Source organism: Petaurus breviceps, unplaced genomic scaffold, assembly GCF_028583685.1.
Source record: "Petaurus breviceps papuanus isolate PSGF00001 unplaced genomic scaffold, PetGlider_PUasm1.0 90165, whole genome shotgun sequence".
Classification (NCBI taxonomy): Eukaryota; Metazoa; Chordata; class Mammalia; order Diprotodontia; family Petauridae; genus Petaurus; species Petaurus breviceps.
In genome coordinates, this window is record NW_027187189.1 from 735967 (window position 1) to 758663 (window position 22697).

General features: G+C 42.8%; 2 protein-coding genes and 1 long non-coding RNA gene across 4 annotated transcripts in view; 2 read left to right on the top strand and 1 right to left on the bottom strand.

The window, feature by feature from the left end:
- The first annotated feature begins 21 nt into the window (after positions 1–21).
- Positions 22–15009, top strand: CCT3 (chaperonin containing TCP1 subunit 3). The gene is made up of 14 exons (XM_069107605.1): positions 22–199; positions 1649–1710; positions 2325–2375; positions 2485–2547; positions 2869–2965; positions 4254–4371; positions 8302–8488; positions 10137–10286; positions 11059–11191; positions 11353–11434; positions 12420–12600; positions 13581–13826; positions 14137–14268; positions 14666–15009. The coding sequence occupies exons 1-14, from the start codon at positions 169–171 to the stop codon at positions 14768–14770; spliced, it is 1638 nt and encodes a 545-aa protein (XP_068963706.1). The 5' UTR covers positions 22–168; the 3' UTR covers positions 14771–15009.
- Positions 15010–20277: 5268 nt separating this feature from the next.
- The window catches only part of GLMP (glycosylated lysosomal membrane protein), a 4399-nt gene continuing 1979 nt past the window's right edge, over positions 20278–22697 (top strand). The window contains exons 1-4 of one of the 2 annotated variants that reach the window (XM_069107615.1): positions 20278–20481; positions 21053–21310; positions 21509–21709; positions 21907–22125. In XM_069107615.1, coding sequence (XP_068963716.1) covers positions 20362–20481; positions 21053–21310; positions 21509–21709; positions 21907–22125 — 798 coding nt within the window. In that variant the 5' untranslated portion in view covers positions 20278–20361. The remainder of the gene's footprint in view (positions 20482–21052; positions 21311–21508; positions 21710–21906; positions 22126–22697) is intronic. The other variant, XM_069107616.1, reaches the window with a different exon arrangement.
- The window catches only part of LOC138176764 (uncharacterized), a 1358-nt gene continuing 961 nt past the window's right edge, over positions 22301–22697 (bottom strand). Inside the window, exon 2 of the long non-coding RNA XR_011172384.1 lies at positions 22301–22644. This is a non-coding gene — a long non-coding RNA (uncharacterized lncRNA). The remainder of the gene's footprint in view (positions 22645–22697) is intronic.

The following is a 22697-nucleotide window of genomic DNA, read 5'->3' on the forward strand; positions in this document are numbered from 1 at the left end:
ATTAGTGCCTGTCAATGAGACTTGTGAGGGGATTGGCTGCAGCACAAAGCACAGCACACTAAGCTGTAGGTGCTGTAGCGGCGGCGCTGCTTAGGCACGGCATTCTGGCTCCATCTCCAGAAGGTTCTGCCGGTTCACCTAACTCCCGGTTCCCGGCTCCGCGCCGCCATGATGGGCCATCGCCCCGTGCTCGTGCTCAGTAAGTCGTGGGGGACTAGAGGCTGACCCGACCCTCTGTGCCAGGCCTCCTCACATTCTTCTCTGAAGGCCCCTGATCCTCAAGAATCCCCCCCCTAACTGATCCCTCAACGCGTTGCTTCATCTGTCCGTAGTAACGCCAGGATCTCCCGTGGGTGCGAGATTCCTGGCCCTGCGGTCACTCCCTCCTCTGCCTTGCCTTACCCCGCTAGGATTTCTCTCCCACGGAGGGCGGGAACCTCTTGTGTCCTCCCTGACAGGCCTCCCCAATCGGGGGCCCAGGACTCTTTCTGGCCGCCGTCATCCGACTCGATTTATTAATCCCTCCACGTGATTTCTTCTCTCTTCCCCCCTCACCCTCCACCTCCAACATCCCTGCCCAGAGAGGTAGCCTGGGCTCTGGCCATTGGAGCTGAGACACTGAGATTCGACCCCTAGAGGGGTCCTTCACTTCCCAGAGCCTCCATTTCTTCAGCCGTAGAATGGAAACAATGATCTGCACCATTCGCTCTGCAGGGTCATTGTGAGGAAAGTGGTCTGTAAACCATGCCCTCCTTCAAGGGTTTTTTTTCTCCTTCCTCCATCATCTCCCATAATTTTTTTTCCCCAGCTCATGTCCAGTTTTGCTCTTCGAGTTATAGAGACAGTCCTGCCCTCAGTCATTGTTCATGGGGCCCCGAGGTAGGCTCAGAACACATAAAGTTACTTTGTATTGTTAGGAATTTTGTGACCTTGGTTGTCTTATGTTGAAAGATTTAAAGACATTAATCCTAAAGAGGTAGAATCATATGATCGTGGATCTAGAGCTGGAAGGAACCTTGGAAGTCATCCAGTACATGTAACATTCTCAACTAGTGCCCTGGTTACTTCTGTATGTATTCACTTGCACATATATACACATCTAGCACATAGAGCATTCTTACCTATTGTCCTGGTTACTTTTATTCATACATACATACATACACATACATCTAGTACAGATAGCATACTCAATTACTGTCCTAGTTATTTCTGTACACACACTTGTAGTGTGTGGTCCTTTGCTAGTTTTTGCAGATTAGACACTGGAACACTTTTAGTACAGATCATCTGTTAAAAACTTCTTTCTCCCATTTTACTGTAATGTCATTGGAATTTGGTCTAGTGAAAAATAATACCAAGAATATGAGGGGTTTTTTAAGTCACTATAAGATAATGGATTTTTTTTTTTCTCAGTGATGTTGGGAAAGTGTTAATTTCCTGGCTACCATTCCCTTATATCTTATGCCTTGTCTCCTGGATTAGAAGATAATCTCTTGGAGGGTAGACTATCCCAATTTTGTATTTGTAATCCTGGCTCTTAGCACAATGCATATCATATAGTAATTACTTGATTAATTCATCACAAGCATGAAAAGGCAAAGGCAGTCATGAGACATTGTTCAACTGTTTTGTTTTTTATGCATTTCAGGTCAGAGTACAAAACGGGAATCTGGAAGGAAAGTACAATCAGGGAACATCAGTGCTGCCAAGGTATCCTTCTTTGGGCCCCTAGGATTACTTTAGCCTTACAATTTGACTTGATTCCCTTTTTTTCTCAATATTACAACAGCCCCTCAATGATATATTTGAATCTTTTCTTACCTATATTTTATAACCAAAATCAGCAAAGCAAAAAGTGACATGTGAGGTGAATGAAAACTGTTGTTTTGGAAGACAAGTATATGTTCATGGCAAATTGTGAATGGACACAGTCCCTTTTGTGTCTGACTATTGGGAATGTGAAGCTTAGGGAAACATTTCTCAGGGACCCCAAACTCATCTGCCATTTAGTTCAGTTGGGCTTATTGGGTTTTTTCCCACATTGACAAAAGCAGCTGTGGCCCTTTCTCCCTAACAACAGTTTGACACATTCACTTGAAAGATTACTGACTGAGGATCAGCCGTGACACTTTGTCATTTCTTTTCTTCCCTCCCTCTTCTAACATACATGATTTCTTTAGTGTATGGAGTTCCAGTTAAGGAAACTCCTACCAGTACAAAGAGAACTGTTATACTATTTCTTTTATTTGTTTTATTAAATAAAATGTGCTTTTTTTTTTAAGCCACATTGGAGTTTGCTTATCTATACCTTTTCTTCCCATCAGACTATTGCAGATGTCATCCGAACATGCCTGGGACCCAAGTCCATGATGAAGGCAAGTTTAGTTCTTTTAATGACACCCACATTGTAAAAAATATTGCCTCAATTTCCCCACCCCTGGTTAAGTGAACATGCATCACCAATGTGCTCTGATTTTGTCTTAGATGCTTTTGGATCCAATGGGTGGCATTGTGATGACCAACGATGGCAACGCCATTCTCCGAGAGGTTTGGTTTTATTTTGCATTCTTATAGTTTCATAAGTGATCTAGTATCCAAAATGGAAGATATTTGCATGTTTAGAAGATTCTGTAAATGATAAGGGTATTGTGTATATATTTTCCAGAAAGAGATTTTAAGGGGTAGTTTACAAAGATAAGAAAGGTTGATTCTACAGATTTTACTCTGTAGGGACAATTTTATCTGTAATCTCCTTAGAAGCAGAATGAGAAAACGAAGAAGTGGGTATCTCCAAGGCAGAAAGCTGAGTTAGGAACAAGCAGAACAGATAGATAAAAAGATTTGTTGAATTGTCTTTTTCCTCTCCAGATTCAAGTCCAGCATCCAGCAGCCAAATCAATGATTGAAATCAGTCGGACCCAGGATGAAGAAGTTGGGGATGGGACTACATCGGTTATTATTCTTGGTAAGATATAGGGAAGTTAATAAAGGAAAACAGAATACGGCTTGAGTAAAATGTGGTACAAATGTATGGTAGTGCTATTATTTAAATAATTTTTGCTGCTTTTCTACATAGTCTAATAGATTCAAGTACATGTAACGTGAACTTTTCAATCCTAGTTGAATGTTATATAGGCCATGTGGCATGGTAGGAAAAGCACTAGATTTGTAGTCAGAAGACCTAACTTCATATTCTAAATAGTAACCTTGCCAAGTCATTTAACATCTGGTGACTTCAGTCTCCTCTGTCAGAGGACAAGGCTGTATGAATTCCACCTAGGGTAAAGCCATTGTCTTAGTTTATATCTGGTATTCACCTTACTTTCCTGAAGCCTTGTGTGCCACTTTGCTACACATTGATACCACTCTATATAAGCTTCTGTTTGGTTGCAGAATTCTACCAAGAAAATATATCTTTTTTGTTAAAGCAAATGAATTGGTTTTGAACATGGCTAATGTGGGGATTTGGTTTTTTTGTGTGTTTGTTATAAGAGTTCTGTTTTTTCTTTTTTTCATTGGGGAGAAAAAAGTTGAACAGAATATAAAGGCTTGTTAATTGAAAAAACTATTAAAAGAACAACTCAGTCAAAAATTGAATAAAAGTATATTCTTCATGTAGGGACTACATGTCTTTAAGAGGAATCTTTTTTTATTATGAATACATGGAGTCAAAATGTTACAAGTTGATTTACTTTATAGTACTGTCAAGCATGTCCCAAAAAGTGTATTCCCACCTGAATTACTATATCATGTATAATGATGGTTAAGACTAGAGTCTGTGACTGTTGAATTGAATGGAAATTTGCTAGGGAATCATCCGAGTATTATTGTATTTTTACCCATAGTCTACTATAGTCAGGATTTTTACATTTATCAAAACTAGTTCTGAGCTTTAAGGAAAACTTGAGTGGACCATTAATTCTGTAAAAGGGAAAGTAGGGTCTGGGTTTCATGAGTGTTTATCAAAAGTAACTCAAAATACAAAGAAATGACCAAAAATACATCAGGGAAAACTGTTCTCAGATGTCAAAACAGAAATTTCTATCATTGTCAGATAAACTTCTAGGACATAGCTTACCTGGGGATTATGAGAAAGCTGTAGGCTCATATGCAAGTGATTTTGATTCCAGTGACCTCAGGAGAACATCGGTGGTCTCAAAAGTAATCTCATCTTAGACAAGATAAGCTCAGTTCTCTTTATTGATGGCTACTGTATTGAGATATCTAGTGTTTATGTTTCTTCTTTCCTTTAGCTGGAGAGATGCTGTCGGTGGCTGAACATTTCCTAGAGCAACAGATGCACCCTACAGTAGTGATTAGTGCCTACCGAAAGGCATTGGATGATATGATCAGCACACTTAAGAAAATCAGGTATCCCAGAAAGGGGCATGCACTATGATGAATAGGGAAGATTAAACTGAACATGTCATGTGATGAGACAGTATAAATTGGTAGGGAGGAAAATACTACACACTCATTTGCTTTTTTTCCTGCCTCCTCAGTTATGGAGAGGAGTTACAGGAGGGAAGAAAGGAGGTTTAGGAAATAAGTGATATGTAGTCTGAACAGGGAGGAATAAAGAAGGAGGAGATCATTCAGAATTCTGGAAACTTCCAACAGAATAGTGATTAGCTATTTTCTTTTGGATGTAAGTTGAGAACATGTGGTATTTAAGTTACCCATAAGAAAGAACTTAACTGTCATTTCACATATGTGGGCCAACTGGGCAATGGATGTCTAACCTGATTAAGGATGGTGGCAAGTCTGCTGTTCTCTGCGCTGGTCACACTACATCTGGACTATTGGGATGGTGACAAATTTGAGAACCATGTGGTATGAAGAATAGTTTAAAAAGCATGGACTTTTAAGGCTGGGGAGGAGAAAATGGGAGGAATATAAATATCTTTGGATATTTTAAGCAGGAGGGATTAGATTTATTCTGTGTGGCTCTAATGTACAAAACTTGACTAATGAATAGAACTTAAAGGGAGACAAATTTATACTTAGGATAAGGAAAGACTCTTTCTTGTGGGACAGTAAATCTCATGTAAACATTTGAGCAGAGCCTGGGTGGACATGTGTCAGGGCTATTGGAAAGGAAAGTGGGAATCTTTGTGTTAAGTAGGGAATTGGTCTTTTAACTCCTTTTATTGTATAACTCTAGATGGCCTCTGCCCTCAACTGAGTTTACATTCTTGTGGAAGAAGCAAAACCAATGCTAAATAGATACCTTAATAGATCCATGATCTTATTGATATTCTTTTAAGCTAGTTTTCACATGCAGGTCATTGATAACATGTTGCAGTCTCCTGTTACCTAAGTTGTGTCATTTTCCCACAGATCCCTGAATCTGCTGCAATTTTGGTCTTCCTGAAATTACAGAGTTCCTTGATTTTCACCCATATAGCATTAACAGAAGAATATTCATATTGAAAAGTTAGACTTTTGTGACAAGGAACAAATCAGTGTTACTGAAAGTACTCCTGATTAATTCTGGGCCTAGCTAATCCATTTAGTCCCTTTCTGAATGTATGTGCTTATGGACTAAAAACAGGCTGCCCATCTAACTATATGCTATAATGTAGGCCAGGGTTTTCTTAAACTTCTTCTAGTCGTGACTAATTCAGCGCTTCTTAAACTGTGGGTCTGTAGAGTTCCTGGGCTCAATGTAATCCACAAATGGGACCATTTGTAGACTCATTCTGTCCATAGGAAATTTCTCTACTTTTTTAACTTTGAGAGGGACATTTTCCATGATGATGGCAAATGTCTTTGTTGATTATATGACTCCCACTGACTGCTTCCTGACTCAGGGAGTAACCTACATACTTTCAGAGAAACTAATCAGTTTAGGTGCAAGGTGATAGATTTTTCTGCCAGAACAGCTCTTAAACAGACAAACATGTGTGCTCATATTTCTAGAGAAAGCATGAGTGTTAGAGTTAATACGTCTGATCTGTAGCAGTTTAGGAGGCATCTAGGCTAACAAGCATTATCCTTAAAGCATATGTTGACTTGTTCTTCATGGAATTTCTCTTTATTCTCTACAAAAGATATTGATGCATGAACTGCATTAGTTTCTGTTTATTATGAGTCCTTCAAGGTGACATATATAACTGACGTGTCCTCTTTTGTGAAATTTTGTGCCATCTTAATATGCATTGGAGGTACCATGTTTGAGGATTTAGACCTATGATGCCTGCCAAGAAGAGCAATTGTCTTTCACACTCTACCACAAGTATATGATAATGGTGCTCACTATAATCAGGTATTCAGATTGTCTATTGTAGGTAGTCACAAAAAATTCCTATTGATTCCATTACTTCTAGGGTCAGAAGTCCTCTAGCATCTAAAAAGCTTCATAATCTCATATATGTATACAACACACACACACCCCTCTTCACTGCTCGTCCAGCCTTAGATGTTTTACTTGTGCACCTCTCTTCAGTTCAGCCAGACTAGCCTTCTTGCTGTTTCATCTGTGTCCATGCCCTGTTCCTGATATGTCCTCCCCTCCCTTACCTTTGCCTGATGGAATCCCTAGTTTTCTTCACAGTTTAAAGGCCCTCTCTGAGGCCTTTCCTGATCTTGCCACCACATCCTAGCCTCCAGCTGCTTGTACTTTTACCTTTATTTTGTATAGATTTAATTAAGATATACATGTCTCCTTCTCCTATAAAATGTGAGTTCCTTAATAACACAGGTTCTATTTCATTTGTGTCTTTATATCTTCATCATCTAGCACAATGACTGGCACATAGCATAAGCTCTTAATGAACTCTTGTAAATTGATTAACTGAAAAAATAGCATTGAAAGTTGACTTGAGAAATGTGAAGACTGTGGAGTGTAGGGTTTGAACTTAGCCTGGAAGGATGAGTAAAAATGTAGTTAATTGAAGCATAAGGAGAGTAATTATATAAATTATATGTTAAAGCCACTTAGAGTGTGTAGGCATGATGTTTAGATAGATCCTGTAATTTCTTTGATATAGGAAACTCCTAGTTAAAGAAACTGTATCCTCCAATGAAGGCCAGAAATGGATTAAGTGCTAGAGCTGGCATCAGGAAGACTTGTTCAAATCTTGCCTCAGATACTGTATGACCCTGGGTTAAGAACTTAGCCTCTTCCTCAGTTTACTTGTCTGTAAAATGAGATCAGTAAGAGTACCTACTTGCCAGTCATTGTGAGACTTAAATGATATTAAAGGTAAAAAAATGTTTAGCATAGTGCCTGGCATATAAACACTTGGAAAAACTTAAAGCAGCATATAAATGCTAGCTATTATTCTTTCTCTAGGTTTATGCAGAATAAACACAAAATAGTTGAATACAAGATAATTTGGAAGAACCAGGGTTTGAGGGGATGAGAGATCAGGAGAAGGTTCGTGTAGAAGGTGGTGCTTGAGCTGGATCTTGAAAGATGGAATTTTTTTTTATGAGAAGATGAGCAAGGAGTGTATTCCAGACATGGGGGGTGGCCATTGCAAAGAAATGGAGATGGAGACCAGTGTAGCTAGATTACAGAGGACCAGGTGGAGGAGTGAGAATGAGGCTGAAAAGATAGGTTGGTGGACCATGTTGTAAATGGCTTTAAAAGCAGACAGAGAAGTTGATATTTTATTCTGCAGGCACTAGGGTAAGAATGGGAGTGCAGTGATCAGTTCATCACTTAAGGGAAACTCATTCTGGCAACTGTGAGATATATTAGAGAGGGGAGAGGTATATCAGTTAGGAAGCCATTGCAATAAGGTGGGCAACAGCTTGAACTCAAATGGTTTCTGTGTGAGTGGAGAGGAGGGGTGGGATTGCATGATTTGGCAACTATAGATGGGTGGGGTGAGACAATGAAGAGCCGAAGAGAGGGCTGCCACTATGAACCTAGGAGACTAGAAGAAAAGAGGGAAGATTTGGTCTGTTTGGTACATATTGAGTTTGAGAGGCCTAGAGTACATCTAATTTGAAATATCCAACAGGCAATTGGTACTTCAGGACTGAAAATCAGAAGAGAAACTGGGACTGGATATATAAGATAGATATGTGTGTGTGTATGTCATCTACATAGAGATGATGATGAAACCCAGGGACTGATGGGGGAGAAGGTAGAGTTATAGACAAGGGTATAGAAAGATGATGCAAGTTCACTTCACTTCTAGTTCTTTCAGTCACTTAATTCTAAGGAAATAGGATCCCTCTCAGCTCATTATTTTAGTCATTTGACATCCATACTGCAAACAAGTAGCTTTCCTTATAAATGTCCTCCAGACATGTCCACATGAATATGTGTTTCTTCTTCTTCCCCAGTATCCCCGTTGATATCAACAACCGTGATACAATGATAAATATCATTGACAGTGCCATCCGCACTAAGGTAATCAGCCGCTGGTCCTCTCTGGCCTGCACCATCGCCCTTGATGCTGTGAAGATGGTGCAGTTTGAGGAGAATGGCCGAAAAGAGATTGACATTAAGAAGTATGCTAAGGTGGAAAAGGTAATGTCTTCAGTGCACTTTTAGCCATCCCCCTTAGAAGTATGGATCCAGACCAGATAGGCAATTTAGACTGTCCCATATGTGGATGGGCCTGACAAGGGTTATTTTCTGTACCTGGAGTTATACTCAGTACAGTATTAGCAGAAGGTCACAGATTTGTTGATAGATAAGCTAGTTACCCATGAGGCAAAATTGGAACTCAGAATTTTTGGCATCCTTACATACACATAATTCAACCTACCACACATACCATAAGGCCCTTGGTTTCTATTATGGTTTTAGTTGGAAAATCACGGAGTTGGGCTCAGAATAAAGATTTTTAAAGGGTAAAATTTTTGCCCTCGAAGTGTTAACTGCAGATTAACAAATGTTAACACCTTGTCCTTATAATTTAGTATTTAAGACCAGTCTCTGTTTTCATAGGGGAATCAGTTAAGGTAGTGCCTTGTGGCCAGCAGGGGGAGCCCAGAGCCCTTGCCACCTTGTTTACTGGGATCATAGGCTTAGCATAGGAAGGAGTATTTCAGAAGTTCTCAAACTCTTAGGTCTCTGACCCCCTGTATATTCTTTAAGAATTATTGAGGCTCTCTCCCCTGGTCCTGCCCCCCACTTTTTGTTTGTACATTTACATTTATTAGTGTTTATCATATTTGAAATGAAAACACCTTAGTACTACTGTGGAAATCGTTTTGACCTCACAGACCCCCTGAAAATATCTCAAAAGACCACACTTTGAGAGCTGCTCACCTTATTCAGACCCCTTATTTTATAGATGAGAAAGTTGAGGCCAAGGAAGGTAAAGTCACTGGCCTGAGGTGATGTCCCTAATAATTGGCCAGATTGAATTATGTTATCCATTTGCAAGCAGGTAGTGCCCTGTACCACTTTCCTTCAATATGGAACCCACCTTGGTACAGGCTTTGCAGTAGATAAAGGGTCTTAGAGTAGCATCAGATAAATTTAGTGCTTTCCCCATTGTTGATACACACAGTACCAGACCTGGATAGGACCTCAGAAACAGCATAGTCTAATCCTTTCACTTCATAAATGGGGAAATTGATGTAGAGAAAAAAGTGACTTGCCCTACTTTTCTTGACTCCCAGCTTATGGGGTTCTCCATGACTTTGTGGTCCCAGTTGCTCACCTTTGGACAAATGTGGTTTCAGGAAAACCTGGAACTTCTATAAGGAGGAAATCTCAGTGAAATCAGAACAGATTTACCTACCATAGGAGAATGGAAACCTACTTGTCCTATAGAAAAAGGGAGTCAGGGGATGCTCAGAGTATTTCTCTTAAAAACTAGAGCTGCCTGCTACTCAGAGCCCCTGTTTGCAGCTAATACATTCACACAACAGGTGGGAGGGACTGAAGAGAAAATGAACCACACTTAAGATCTGCAAGACTTGTAAGAGCATCTCTTCTTGGCCTCTTTCCCCTTTATTCCCTTCAGAGAGCAAAGTAGTACAATTTCGGGAATCTAGGAAACGTTTCTAGTAGATGAGTGTTTTGTTATTTTTCAAATAAAGGCATGGTAGAAACATGATCGTGGTATGGTATTTTGGAAGGATGAAAAATTTATGGGAACAGTTGAAGCATTCTGTTTTCTTACCTTGGTGATACAGCTCAAAGCTAGTTTTGTTCTGCACAGATTCCTGGGGGCATCATTGAGGACTCCTGTGTTTTGCGTGGAGTCATGATCAACAAGGATGTGACCCATCCACGAATGCGGCGCTACATTAAGAATCCACGAATTGTGTTGCTGGATTCCTCCTTGGAGTACAAGAAAGGAGAAAGCCAGGTGAGGGCCATGGTTAAAGCTAACAGGAGAGACAAAATATATCAAAGGCAAGAAGATAAGGAAACAGGGACCATCCTGGACTTTGGAGGGTGGTCTTGTATAAATTCAACTCTTCACATCCTCTAGGGCCAAGAGTGGAGATCCTCTAAGGAAAGATTTTCTATTTGTTTTTTGTTTTTTTTCTATTTTCTATTCTCTTCATCTCTAAGGAAAGGGCCATTGCCCTGTGGGTGTGTTATCAAGTAAAGTGGAAGATGGGTCTCCTGCCACCAACCACTTAAGAACCAATTGTGAGGCCTGTCTAGAGCATAACCACACCTACCCCTCACTCATTTCAGTCCAGGGCTCCCACATTCTCTATGCTTTCCCAAACCTGTGTTGTTTTTCAACTTTCCCCTTTTATGAACCAGTGCCAGCCCCTCAGCTGATAACCTAATGGCCACCAGCAGCTGAAGCAAAGGAAATTGAATGATGCTAAACATCAAGAAACATTTCTGACTCTAAAGAGGACTAGGTGGAGGAGTTTATTAACTTGGGGACAGGCAGGAGGAGGATGGTACCTTGGGACCATTGGAGTTAGGAAAATGATAAATAAGGCTCCACACTTGAAGGCCTGCAAGCCCATGCAGCTACTTGATGTTACCTCGTGGTGATCTGGAACAGAGAGTTGTCTGGAGGAGAACAAGTAGGAGAGAATGTGGCAGAGAACGTCATGCTCCTAGAGAATCTGACTGGTTAAACAGATGTCTGCTTCCATTCCCCATTCTTACAGACAGACATTGAGATAACTCGAGAGGAAGATTTCACCCGGATCCTGCAGATGGAAGAAGAATATATTCAGCAGCTTTGTGAGGATATTATTCACCTCAAACCTGATGTGGTCATCACAGAAAAGGGCATTTCAGGTGAGCTGGTCTCATTCCCTTTCAGAGTATTTGGGGGAGGAGGCAGTGTGTTTCTTCTCACTGAGAGAGAACATTAAAATGGTCTTGTTAGAAGAGAAGCTGGGATTTGAGCCCAGGAACACTTGACTCCAACTTGATATGTCTACAACTCTGTTTTGTAGATTTAGCTCAGCACTACCTCATGCGGGCCAACATCACAGCTATCCGCAGAGTCCGGAAGACAGACAACAACCGTATTGCCAGGTGAGTAACTGCCACAACCTCATCTTCTCTGGCTTCTTACTCTGATAGTGGTTCTAATAGTCGCTCTGATACAGTAGCAAACACCAGTTATCTGAAGAGAAGTTAAGTAGAGTCAGTCACCTACACATAACCAGGGCTTTCTCTGCCAGAATTATCAAGTCACACATCACAAAGCTAAATTGAAATGTTCAGAGATTTTGGTTTTTCTATGCCATTGCTTTCTTTACTAACATGTCTAATTAAGGAATTGTCTGTAGGTGCCTAAATACATACTTGACTCTTGATTTTCTAGTTTATGAGTAAGAGGAAAGGACTGGATAAAATAAAAAAGATAACCTGGAATTGATTCTAATTTGATTTTGTAAAGCAGTCAAACACAATATGGTATGTCTGTCACTCATCCCTCCTACCCAATTCCTAACTGATCACAGGCTCCTTCTCTCTCACATCCCTATTGTTGACTCTGGAATCTGAAATGGACAGATTGAGGAGAGAATAATCACATGTATATACAGGTGTATATGTCAAGTGCATATTAAACCCCATTAGGATATAATGGGTTTAAACTACTTGAGGGCAGAGCCAAGATGGCGGAGTAAAAGTAAACTCTTTGGAAAAGTTGCAGTTGTTTTATTGTTCGTACTCTTATCTTCAACAGGGAAAAAAAACAACTTTGAATTTACTAGATCTTAGCATCCAATTACAATAAAGAATAATCACTGTTTTGCCTCAGTTTTATATTTTTAATGCAGCGGGTTTTCTGAGAATAAGATTTATCTGTTCAGACCTCATACTAGATCATCTACTTGTCCTTTGCAAAAATAAATAAATGGGAATGAATTGCTCATTCTTGGATGGTTGGGGGTCATCCAACTGACACAGAAGTAGCTTCACAGCTATTTCATTCCACCAAATTCCCAGAGTTTGAAACTCCAGAGGGTGAGAATGGGGGGAGCATTTCTGAAAACATTGGGTTCCTGTGCAGGGCATGTGGGGCTCGGATTGCCAGCCGACCAGAAGAACTAAGAGAAGATGACATTGGGACTGGTGCTGGTTTATTTGAAATCAAGAAGATTGGAGATGAGTACTTCACATTCATCACAGAATGCAAAGATCCCAAGGCCTGCACCATTCTCCTCCGGGGGGCCAGCAAAGAGATCCTGTCGGTGAGCCATCGCCCTTTCCCTTTGTTCTCTTCTTATATGTTATAAAACCAAGTGCCTCACCTCAAAGGGGAACAGGAAATAGTGGTAAATACTTTCACTTTAAATTCCTTACACCCTCACTTTATAAAGGACTTCAGTTCTCTGCCCATACTTTTATTTTTCTAGTTCAAGTGATGTAGTAATAGCTAATGTTTACATAGTGCTTTAAGGTTTGCAAAGCACTTACAAATATCTCTTTTGTTTTTCACGGTACCCATTTAATAGAGGGGGAAACTAAGGCTTGAGGGAGATTGAGTGATTTGCCTTGTCATACAGCTGACAAACTTCTAAATCAGGATTTGAACTCAGGTCTTGTTGACTCCCAAATCTAGCATGACTATTTACCATGCTACCTAACTGCATCCTCCAGAAACCTTGCCACTTTTTTATTCTAACTTTGGATGTTGGTGAAGAATTGGGTCTCATGAGATAAAATGAAATATCCCTCTTGTGAATTTTATATTCAGCCTGGGTTGGACCCCAAATAAAGGGGAAAAGATCCTCAGAATGAGGAGCAACCTGGGGAACTTGAATTATGAAGTAAAGGAATTAAGATTTCTTCTTGAGGGGGAAAAAATGCTAAATTTGTTAATAGATGACTTTTCTCTAGTGGGGAATTTATTGGTCTAATCTTCCCCTTTGATAAAATCTGCTTTGGGGTCTCCCTAGGTTGGGTATGTATTAGCTCCCCAAAGATGAGAAAAAAATTTTATCTTGAGTAATGCCTGGTAGATTTAGTTCTTAGGCTATTTGGGAAGAGGGACAACAGAATGGAGGCTAGGGAGGCTCTTGTAGGTTTTCTTAATCACGTGGCCATCAGGCAGGATAGTCCATCTAGACCAGTTGCTGTCCCAATTCTCTTAGTATAATCCAAGAGGTCACAGTTTTGTGAACATATACTGGGTCAGCGGGCATCTTACCCCATTTTTCATTTCTTCTAGGAGGTGGAGCGAAACCTCCAGGATGCCATGCAGGTCTGCCGGAATGTTTTTCTCGAACCTCTGCTGGTACCAGGGGGTGGGGCCTCAGAGATGGCCCTGGCTCATGCCCTGACAGAAAAGTCCAAGGCCATGACTGGCATTGAGCAGTGGCCTTACCGGGCTGTGGCTCAGGCACTAGAGGTCATCCCTCGTACCCTTATCCAGAACTGTGGGGCCAGTACCATACGTCTACTCACTTCTCTTCGGGTAAGTCCTTAGGCCTTTCACCCAGTGGAGGAGAGTTGCCTCAGCCTGTATTTCATCTCTCCTATGCCCTTGGGCCCCAGGTAGAAGTTGTCTCTAACCTACATAACCTACATCCTGCTCTCATAAATTCCTTCTCCCTTCAACCTACTCTCATTTTGTCTAAATCTCCTTCCCATTTCCCCTCAAATACCTGTTATCTTCTAATGAAGTTCTGCCTAATTCTTTCCTTTAAAGTCTTAAAAATGCCTGCCGCTTTCCATTTCCAAGAGTTTCCCCCTGAGAGAGAATCTCTTTTCTGACAACCATACAGGCCAAGCATACCCAAGAGAACTGTGAGACCTGGGGTGTGGATGGTGAGACAGGTGCCTTGGTGGACATGAAGGAACTGGGCATCTGGGAACCACTTGCTGTGAAGCTACAGATATACAAGACTGCAGTAGAGGTGAGGGCCCAGAATCCGTGCAAAACTGACCTGGGGCAGGCAGGGCTCAAGAGGACTCTGTCCAGCTCTTTCCATTCCCTTTCTTAGCCACAGCAGGAAATAAGAGTAGTCTGGATTTGGAGGATGGGAGCCAAAGGAAAATGCTCACAGAAATTAGTTAGATGTCAACCTCAAAATCTAGTTTTTAGAAAAAGATCCCAGAAGAACAGAGCTGAGCTCAAGAGAGCTATATCACCCGTAGAGTTCCCTTGAGCATAGTTTATAGCATCCAGGAGAAGTCTATTTCATATGGTGGGGTGATGCTGAGGGAAGGGAAGAGGTCCGGTGGTGTGCTCATGGAGCAGGGCATCTCCTTTCCCTCCACTGAGCTCTCTTGGGTCTTGGTTCCCTTCTGCAGACGGCCGTCCTCCTACTTCGAATTGATGACATTGTCTCAGGCCACAAAAAGAAGGGTGATGATCAGAATCAGTCAGGGGGTCACCCTGATGCTGGGCAGGAGTGAGCTGACAACACAAGCATCAGCTGAGGTGACAACCACAGGACCAGCAGGTTTTCTCCATCCTTTTCCCGAGCCAGGCTGCCAGGGCAAACATGGATGTCTTCGGTGGAGATTAGGTTGAGAGGCCTCTCTCAGCCTCTTTCTGCCCCCGTTCAGTCTGCAAAAGGCACTGACATGTAACTCCTGTTGTAAGCTTTCCATTTAAGTTTGCTTCTGATGATTAAAATCTCAGTCATTTGAGACTCCAGTTGTTCTGTGTTCTTTTTTAGCCTAAGGTAATGACCAGTGCATGTAGGGTAGGGGGGTGCTGGGAAACGTTTCATAAGTTGAGGAAAATGAGAGTGCCACTGTTATGGTTTTATTTTTCCCCAAGAATATAATCTGGTATCAAGAGTGTTTCACCACCAGGGTCATCGGGGAATGATTAAATTGCTGGTATCACAAAAATTTAGGAACCACTGCTTGCATTCAGTACCTCAAGTCAGAATTAAAGGAGCTTGACCAGAGCATGGGTGTTCCTTGGCTGGGGTTGATTGCTGGATATAATGATTCATGTTTATATGACTAATGCCAAGTATTTGACACATTCTATCATTTAAAACTCACAACTCAGTGAGTACTACAAGTTTGGCAAAAGATACATGTGCTAGGTCTTCTCTACCTTTCTTTGGGTGAAAGTCAAGTACGTAAGAATCTTAACCAATTAAAATGTCTACCTCTGCTTCCAGCTCAGAATATTTCTGTTTATCACCTTCTTCATAGCTGCCTTTAGAACCTTTGCCAGGAAATTTTCTGTGATTAAGAGGAAGTTAACCTTAACTTCCTGCTTTTTCATCATTAAATTCCCCATCTTCCGACCTAGACCTTTTTTAATCAGTCACAGATTCTTCTGTCTTGCTTTTAGCCTTTTTTTATTCATTCCTATAGGACAGTGACTAGGGCACAAATATTTGGCCATGAAACAAAGAAGATGAGGATAGTTTGAGGAAATTGTTTTCCTGGAGCTAAAGAATTCTTAGTTATTTCAGGAGCTTGTGAGATTCATGTAATACATAGGTTCCCAAAGTGAGTGATACTGCCCCACTGGGGGGTTGAGGGGAGGGGACAGTAATAGTTTGAAATTACACAAATATCCAAAAAATTGTTAAAGATTTTCAAGGGAGTGCTGAGTAGTTTTTCTTTAAAGGGGTGGTCTAAGCCTTCGGGGCTACATAATCTTTTTTAAAACCCGCAATTATTGCCCCTCCTCAAGTAGAAGTTTTGTTAATGATCATTTTCTATTTTTAGCTAATTAAAAATCTATGTGATCAACTAGGGTAGTAAGGGATGCCAATTAATGGTCATCAGCCTTGATTTTTTTTTCCTGTGTTACTTCCTTTTGGCTGCTGGGCCTTCTAGTTTCCCTTTTGCTCCTTCGATTCACATATTCAATCATCCTTGTCCTTCCTCCCTAGCTGTAAGACTTCTTAGTTCGTGAAAAGTTAAGTAATAAGTGGAGGTTGGAGGAGGGGGAGGTTGAGGCAAAACTTCAGGGAAGGAGGTAAGATGTAGAATCTGGATACCTGCTGTCTCACCCATTCTGTCCTGGGATCTCCCAAATTTTAACAACCTTTTTTCCCTTTTCTCTTCTGGGGCTGCTAAATAAGACTTTATCTTTTGCTGAAAACATTTATTTTCTTGGGTTGTTAAAATTTTACCCAGGATTTAGGTCCTTATATAAAGAGCATTATTTCTCAAAACAGTGTCTTCAGAATTTTTGAAAAAGGACCCAAACCTTAGAAAGGTAGATTTCCCTTTCTACCCCTTCACCTTTTAAGACCTAACTTTTTGGCTTCAAGTTAAAGTCTACATGAGATCCCCAAGGAAATGGGTGGAGCTGGTTCCTTCTCATCTCTCTTGTCTGCCTCTTTTATCCTTACCATTCTTATTGTCATTGTTGTACTCAAGGACTGCTATACAAGCCTAACAAGCTTTCCTGCTTTCAGTCACACCCTCTTCCAAACCATTCTGCATACAAACATCAGATTAATCTTAATCTTGCTTCACCCTCCTGCTTCCCCCTTGTCTATCAAATAAAATATACCATCAGCCTGGCATTCAAGACCTCTTTCCCCGTTAAAATCAGGTTCCAACCTTAAGAGCCTCTAGTTCTAAGTTCTACATCCTTAAAATTGACCTACATTCCTTAGAACATTTTGGTTTTCCCACCTCAGAACTTGCTCCCATTCTTAATCCATTCCACCACTCCCCACATCAAAATTTCTAGCTGAAAATGATCTTCCTCTCCTATAGCACATTTGCCAAGAGTTATGTAGAGATGTATGTAGAACCTGGAAGGAAACTTAAGAATTTATTTAGTTCATTTTACACAGGAAGAAAAAGTTTCAACAAGATTTTTGACTTGCCTTATATTATCCCTAAAGGACTAATAACTCATACTTGGGGAACTAATTAGACACACAAGAGTCTAATAATAAATCACAGAAGGCACTTTCCTCATAATCCTGTGAAGCAGGTAATGAAAGAACTATACCCATTTTACAGAAGACAGGACATGGAAAGGTCATATTGCCCAGGGTCACCAGACCAGAACAGACTCAAATCTAGACTCAGACCAGTGTTACCTGCCTTGAGTGCAGATTTCCAGCCTTTGTATCCGTTTCTTATGATTTAATAACCAACAAGTAAAGTTAAAAGTGCCTACTGTGTGGGGCAGCTAGGTGGCGAAGTGAATAGAACACCGGCCCTGGAGTCAGGAGGAACTGAGTTCAAATGTGGCCTCAGACACTTAACACAATAACTAGCTAGCCATATGACCTTAGGCAAGTCACTTAACCCCAATTGCCCTCCAAAAAGCAAAAAAAAAAAGTGCCTACTGTGTGCCAGGTAGTTCTCTGGCCATAGGAATAAAGAACATCCCCTGCCCTCATCTGAGAACTGAGATTCTACTGGGAGACTACAACATATTTTTGTTAAGTAACTACACAAAATACATAACTATAACCTATACACAGGCAATATGCCATAGTGGATAGACAGCCTCATAACCAAGCAGAATTGGGTTCAAGTTTTGTCTCTGATATATATGGGCTGTGTGACCCTAGGCAAGTCACTTAATCTCTGTGCTCTTAGCAACTTTAAATCGAAGGGGATACCAACCTGCTTTAGTAGAGGAATTTTCCTAATCTGGGTATTTTCTTTACCAAGGAAATCACGGGTTAGCATCATAGAATTCAGGAGTTGGGGGCAGCTAGGTGGTGCAGTTGAGTAGAGCACCGACCCTGGAGTCATGAGGACCTGAGTTCAAATACAGCCTCAGACAACACTAGCCATGTGACCTTGAGCAAGTCACTTAACCCCAATTGCCCTACCAAAAAAAAAAGCAAAAAAAACAAATTTCAGAAGTTGGAAGGGACCTCAAGGGCCATCTAACCTAACATGTGAAAGAAGAATCAATACTAGGTAATTTTTGGCTTAGGTGCAATCTTGGGTATGATAATGGAACCAGGAACTTTATAAGACAGTATAGAGCTAAACTGATTCACCAAAGGGTCAAGATGGAGAGAAGAGAGAGTGGCTAGTGCAGGGATGATGGCCAGGGAGAGAATTGAGGGCTCAGGGACTCTGAGGTCAGTGTAGGAAAAGAGTGGGTTTGATAAGTGAAAGCAGAGGAAAGATGGAAAGCCAATATATGGTCAGATAATGCCCTATTCCACTCTCTTCCAAAACTTTTCATCCCTCCTCAAACCTTCCAGGGTTTCCCCTCCCTCCACCTACTCAGCTGAGATTCTTGCTTCATATTTTACAGAAAAAAATTCCCCAGGAGTTCTCTTTTCCCCACTTCCCCATATCACTCTGTTGCCTTCTGCTGCTATCTCGTCCTTCATCCCTGTCTCACACAAAAATGTGGCCCTACTCCTTGCTGAAGCTCCCATTCTACCAACAGATTGCTCCCTTTTAGCATTCCCCATTCTCACTTATCTTTAATCCCTTCCTGTCTACTGGCTCTTTTCCTATAGCCTACAAATATGCCTATGTCCCTCCCATCCTCAAAAAAACCTTCCCTTGTTATAAACTTCCATCTCTCATAACTATTATCCTAAATCTCTTCTGTCCTTTGTGGCTAAATTCCTGGAAAACATCTCTCAAATACACCCCTTTCTTTCCTCTAACACTGCCATCACCCTCCTCACCTCACACCTGGGACTATTTCGACATAGCGTGCTGGTGGGTCTTTCTGTCTCACATGTCTTCCCGATCCAATCCACCCTCCATTCTGCCAGCAAAGTGATTTTCCTAAAGCAGTGTTGGACCATCTTGTTCCCCTGCTCAATAAACTCCCATGATCAATAAACTCCTGTCACCTCCTGAGTCAAATATTAAAATCCTTAGCGTGGCTCAGCCCTGTCCCTATTTTTCCAGTCTGTTTACACTTTAGTTCTTGCCAAATACTGATCCAGCGACCCAAGAACAGGGTACTCCCATCTTGGCTCCAGGTATTTTCTCTGTCTGGAACCCTCCCCCTCCTATCTTCCATCAAGTCCCAACTGAAATCCCACCTTCTACTGGAAGCCCTCCCCAAGTCCTTCTTGAATCCCAATGCCTTCCCTCTGCTAATTATTTCCTATTAATCTGGTGTATAGCTTGTTTGTACATAGTTGTGTGCTTATGGTCTCCCCCATTAGATTGTGGGCTCCCTGAGGGTAGGGGCTGCCTTCTGCCTCTTTCTGTATTCCACCCCTCCACCCCCATTGCTCAACACCTATAGGAGCTCAGTAAATGCCCATTGACTGACTCAGAGGTTGGGGACTGACGCCCTCCAAAGAATAGAAGTGAGAAAATGGGGGTGTGGGGGGGGAAGATGATGAGTTCTGTGCCTTTACCCATGACAAGGAACCTAATATTGATATTCATCGTTCCATAAAACGTCATTTGAAGCATCTCCAGGCAGTCCTCCTCAGGATCCCCATTTCCTCCCTGGTTTTTGCCCATCCTCCATCCAGCTGGATGGGCAGCGGATAGCACAATGAGCCCAGAGTCAAAGACTTGAGTTTAAATTCTGGCTTAGACACTTGCTAGCTGTGTGACCCTGGGCAAGTCACTTAACCCTGTTTGTTTCAGTTTCCTCATTTGTAAAATGAGCTGGAGAAGGGAATGGCAAACCACTCCAGGATCTTTACCAAGAAATCCCCCGAAAAGGTTAGGAAGAGTAGTAAAGGACGAAAAAGACTGAACCAACAGCCTTTTTACAGGCTCATTTCAGATTGGGGGTGGGGGGTGGGGGCTGTTTTTCCAACCATTCAGGGGTTCTAATACAAAAGGCAGGAGGGGCAGAGCGCAGGCTCCCCACGGGCCACACTTGAGGACCTAGAGGGCCATATCTGTCCTCATGCCCCGGGTTCCCCACCCCTGCCCCAACCCCAAACTTCCCTATCCCTCTGTGGGGGATGCTTCTAAGGGGAGACAGACGGCCCCTTTAAGAGCAGCCGAAGCTTCCGCCCTTTAAAGGGCTCGGCGGCGGCCGGCGCCAGTCACGCGACGCGAACTTCGGTGGAGCTGGAGCGGCCGCTGCAGCTGCTGGGGGCTGTGGCGGTATGCTCGGAGAGCGCCCCGGGGCCCCGGGGGTCCCTGCCCCCTGCCGCTCTCTGCTTCTCCTCCAGTGCCTGCTGCTTCTCCGAGCCCCCGCCGGCTTGCTCGGGGACCAGACTCGCCGGGTGAGCCGCGCCGGGAGCACGGAGATTCGGGGGGGCGCCCGGAAGAGGGGTGAATGAATCAATGCAAGGGAACGGGGCTGGTGAGGTCTTGGGGAAGAAGGGTCTCCTGGATGTGGCAGCTTGAGGACTTCCAGCCCCGGGGGCGGTGACTTAACTCCGAGTGACCGCTTAAAGGCAGGCGTCGGTCTTTGCCCCCTTCCCTACCCAGTGTCAGGGGCCGGCCAGCCCACCCCTCTTGGTCTCGGTTCTGCGGGGGTGGAGTGGGGTGGGTTTAGACCTACCAGTTATTTCAACATTTCTTTCCTCTTAATCTCATCCCTCACTCCTACATAGCTTCGGCCCCCCTGCCGTAGAGTCCCCCTACTTCTCCCCTCCAAAAAAGCCTTGTTCTGCCTCCTCTCCCCCAGTGTTCCCAGTACCCTCTAGTTCTTTACCCCAATGTCTTTCCCAACCCGTGTTTCTATAAATCCTTAGTGTCCTTAGCTCTACCCAAGCCCCTTTCCCTCCTGTGGCTCTGACCCCAAAATCAGATAAGTTAAAGGCTGTCTTGCCCTCCCACCCCTTGGTCCAGGTTTCCCTAGAGGTTATCCCAGGACCAACGGACCCCTCACAAAACCTGTTGCACATCCGGGCTGTGGGAGCCAACTCTACAATTCACTACATCTGGAGCAGCCTGGGACCCCCAGCCGTGCTCTTTGTGGCCACAGACACCCCTCACAGTGTCCTGAGTGTCCACTGGAGCTGCCTGCTGTCTCCAGAACCTGAAGGGAGCCTGGCCATACTCCCTGCTGAGAGTGTTCGATTTTCCTCCGCCCTTCTCTTCCCCAGGGTGAGGAGATGGAGGGAAAAGCTTTCAGCTTGAGAATATAACTGAAAATTGGTGTGATAGCTCAGGGATCATCAGGGTGGAGATCTGGAATCTGGGAGGGTAGGGGCTGATTGCTAGGAGAGCAGAAAGTAGTCACTTAAGAGTGAGCAGGACCCAGGCATGAAAACTCAGCCTCCCATTCCTTTCCGTCTCTGTTAGCTGTTTGAGTTTGACAGTACCAACAGTTCAGAAGTAAAGGACGGTTCCCCAGGAAAACCTTACCCACCCTACCTGCTGGCTGACTTCTCCTGGGATGATGTTAACAACACACTAGACCCCGCTATGCTGAGTGCCACATTCCGAGGTCATCCTTCAAAGGATCCCTCTGGGACCTTCAGCAATGGCAGCCTGGCCTTCAAGGTGAGGGATTAGGGCCAAGGAATTAAAAATGGAGTCTACCCTGGTCGGGGAGAGGTTTCTTGCCAACTGTGACTTCAGTAGATGGATGGCAGCACTATAGTTAGAGATGGGGGAGCAGGGAGGAAGGGGATCTTTGCCCTTGCCCCATCCTTTCAATTTCTTTTTCACTGAATCTCCTTCTCTCTCCCTAATCCCAGGTTCATGCTTTCTCTGGTTCTGGTCGATCAGACCACATCCCTCGACTCTTGCATACAGCAGATACCTCCCAGCTAGAACTGGTTCTGTCTGGGGCTGTCCCACAAGGGAACCACTCCCTTTTTGTGCTGGAGGTGGCAACTCCAGCTTTGGATTCTGAGTGTCCCCAGCTGAAGGAGCAGGAATTCATCGATGATGAATATTGTCCTTCAGTCTTCCAGGTGAGGCTTCATTGAGGGGATGGAGACATGGGAGCCTACTGGGGATGGTTGCCAAAGGTGAGGTAAGGGACTACCCAAGGACTTTAGAATGATAGAGTCATAAAGCATATAACCTGTCTAGCCCTTTCCAATTTACAAAACACTAACACACAGACCTCACAAAAGCACTGTGAGGTTAGGCAGAGTGTTATCTTCATTTAATAAATCAATAAAGAAACTTCATCTCAGAGAGATTTAAATGACTTGCTTGATATCACAAAGCTAATAGCAGATCAAAGACAACCTTGTTCACAAGGTGGTTTGGCAGCCCAGTGGATAGAGTGCTAGGCTTGGAATCAGGAAGATGTGAGTTCAAATCCATCCTCAGACACTTGCTAGGTGTGTGACTCTGGGCAAGTCACTTAACCTCTGTTTGCTTCAGTTTCCTCATCTGTAAAAAAAGAATCATAATAATAGCATGTACCTCCCAAGAGTGGTTGTAAGGTTGTAAGGATCAAATGACGTAATAATTATGAAGTGCTTGGTTGTAATGTAATACCAAGCAAAGGCAACTTCCCAGGTTCAAAATACCA

Coding starts and splice junctions, on each gene's coding strand:
- CCT3 (XM_069107605.1), top strand. CDS start 169: ATGATGGGCCATCGCCCCGTGCTCGTGCTCA. Junction 1,711..2,324: donor GGAACATCAGTGCTGCCAAG/GTATCCTTCTTT, acceptor TCTTCCCATCAG/ACTATTGCAGATGTCATCCG. Junction 13,827..14,136: donor GTCTACTCACTTCTCTTCGG/GTAAGTCCTTAG, acceptor ACAACCATACAG/GCCAAGCATACCCAAGAGAA.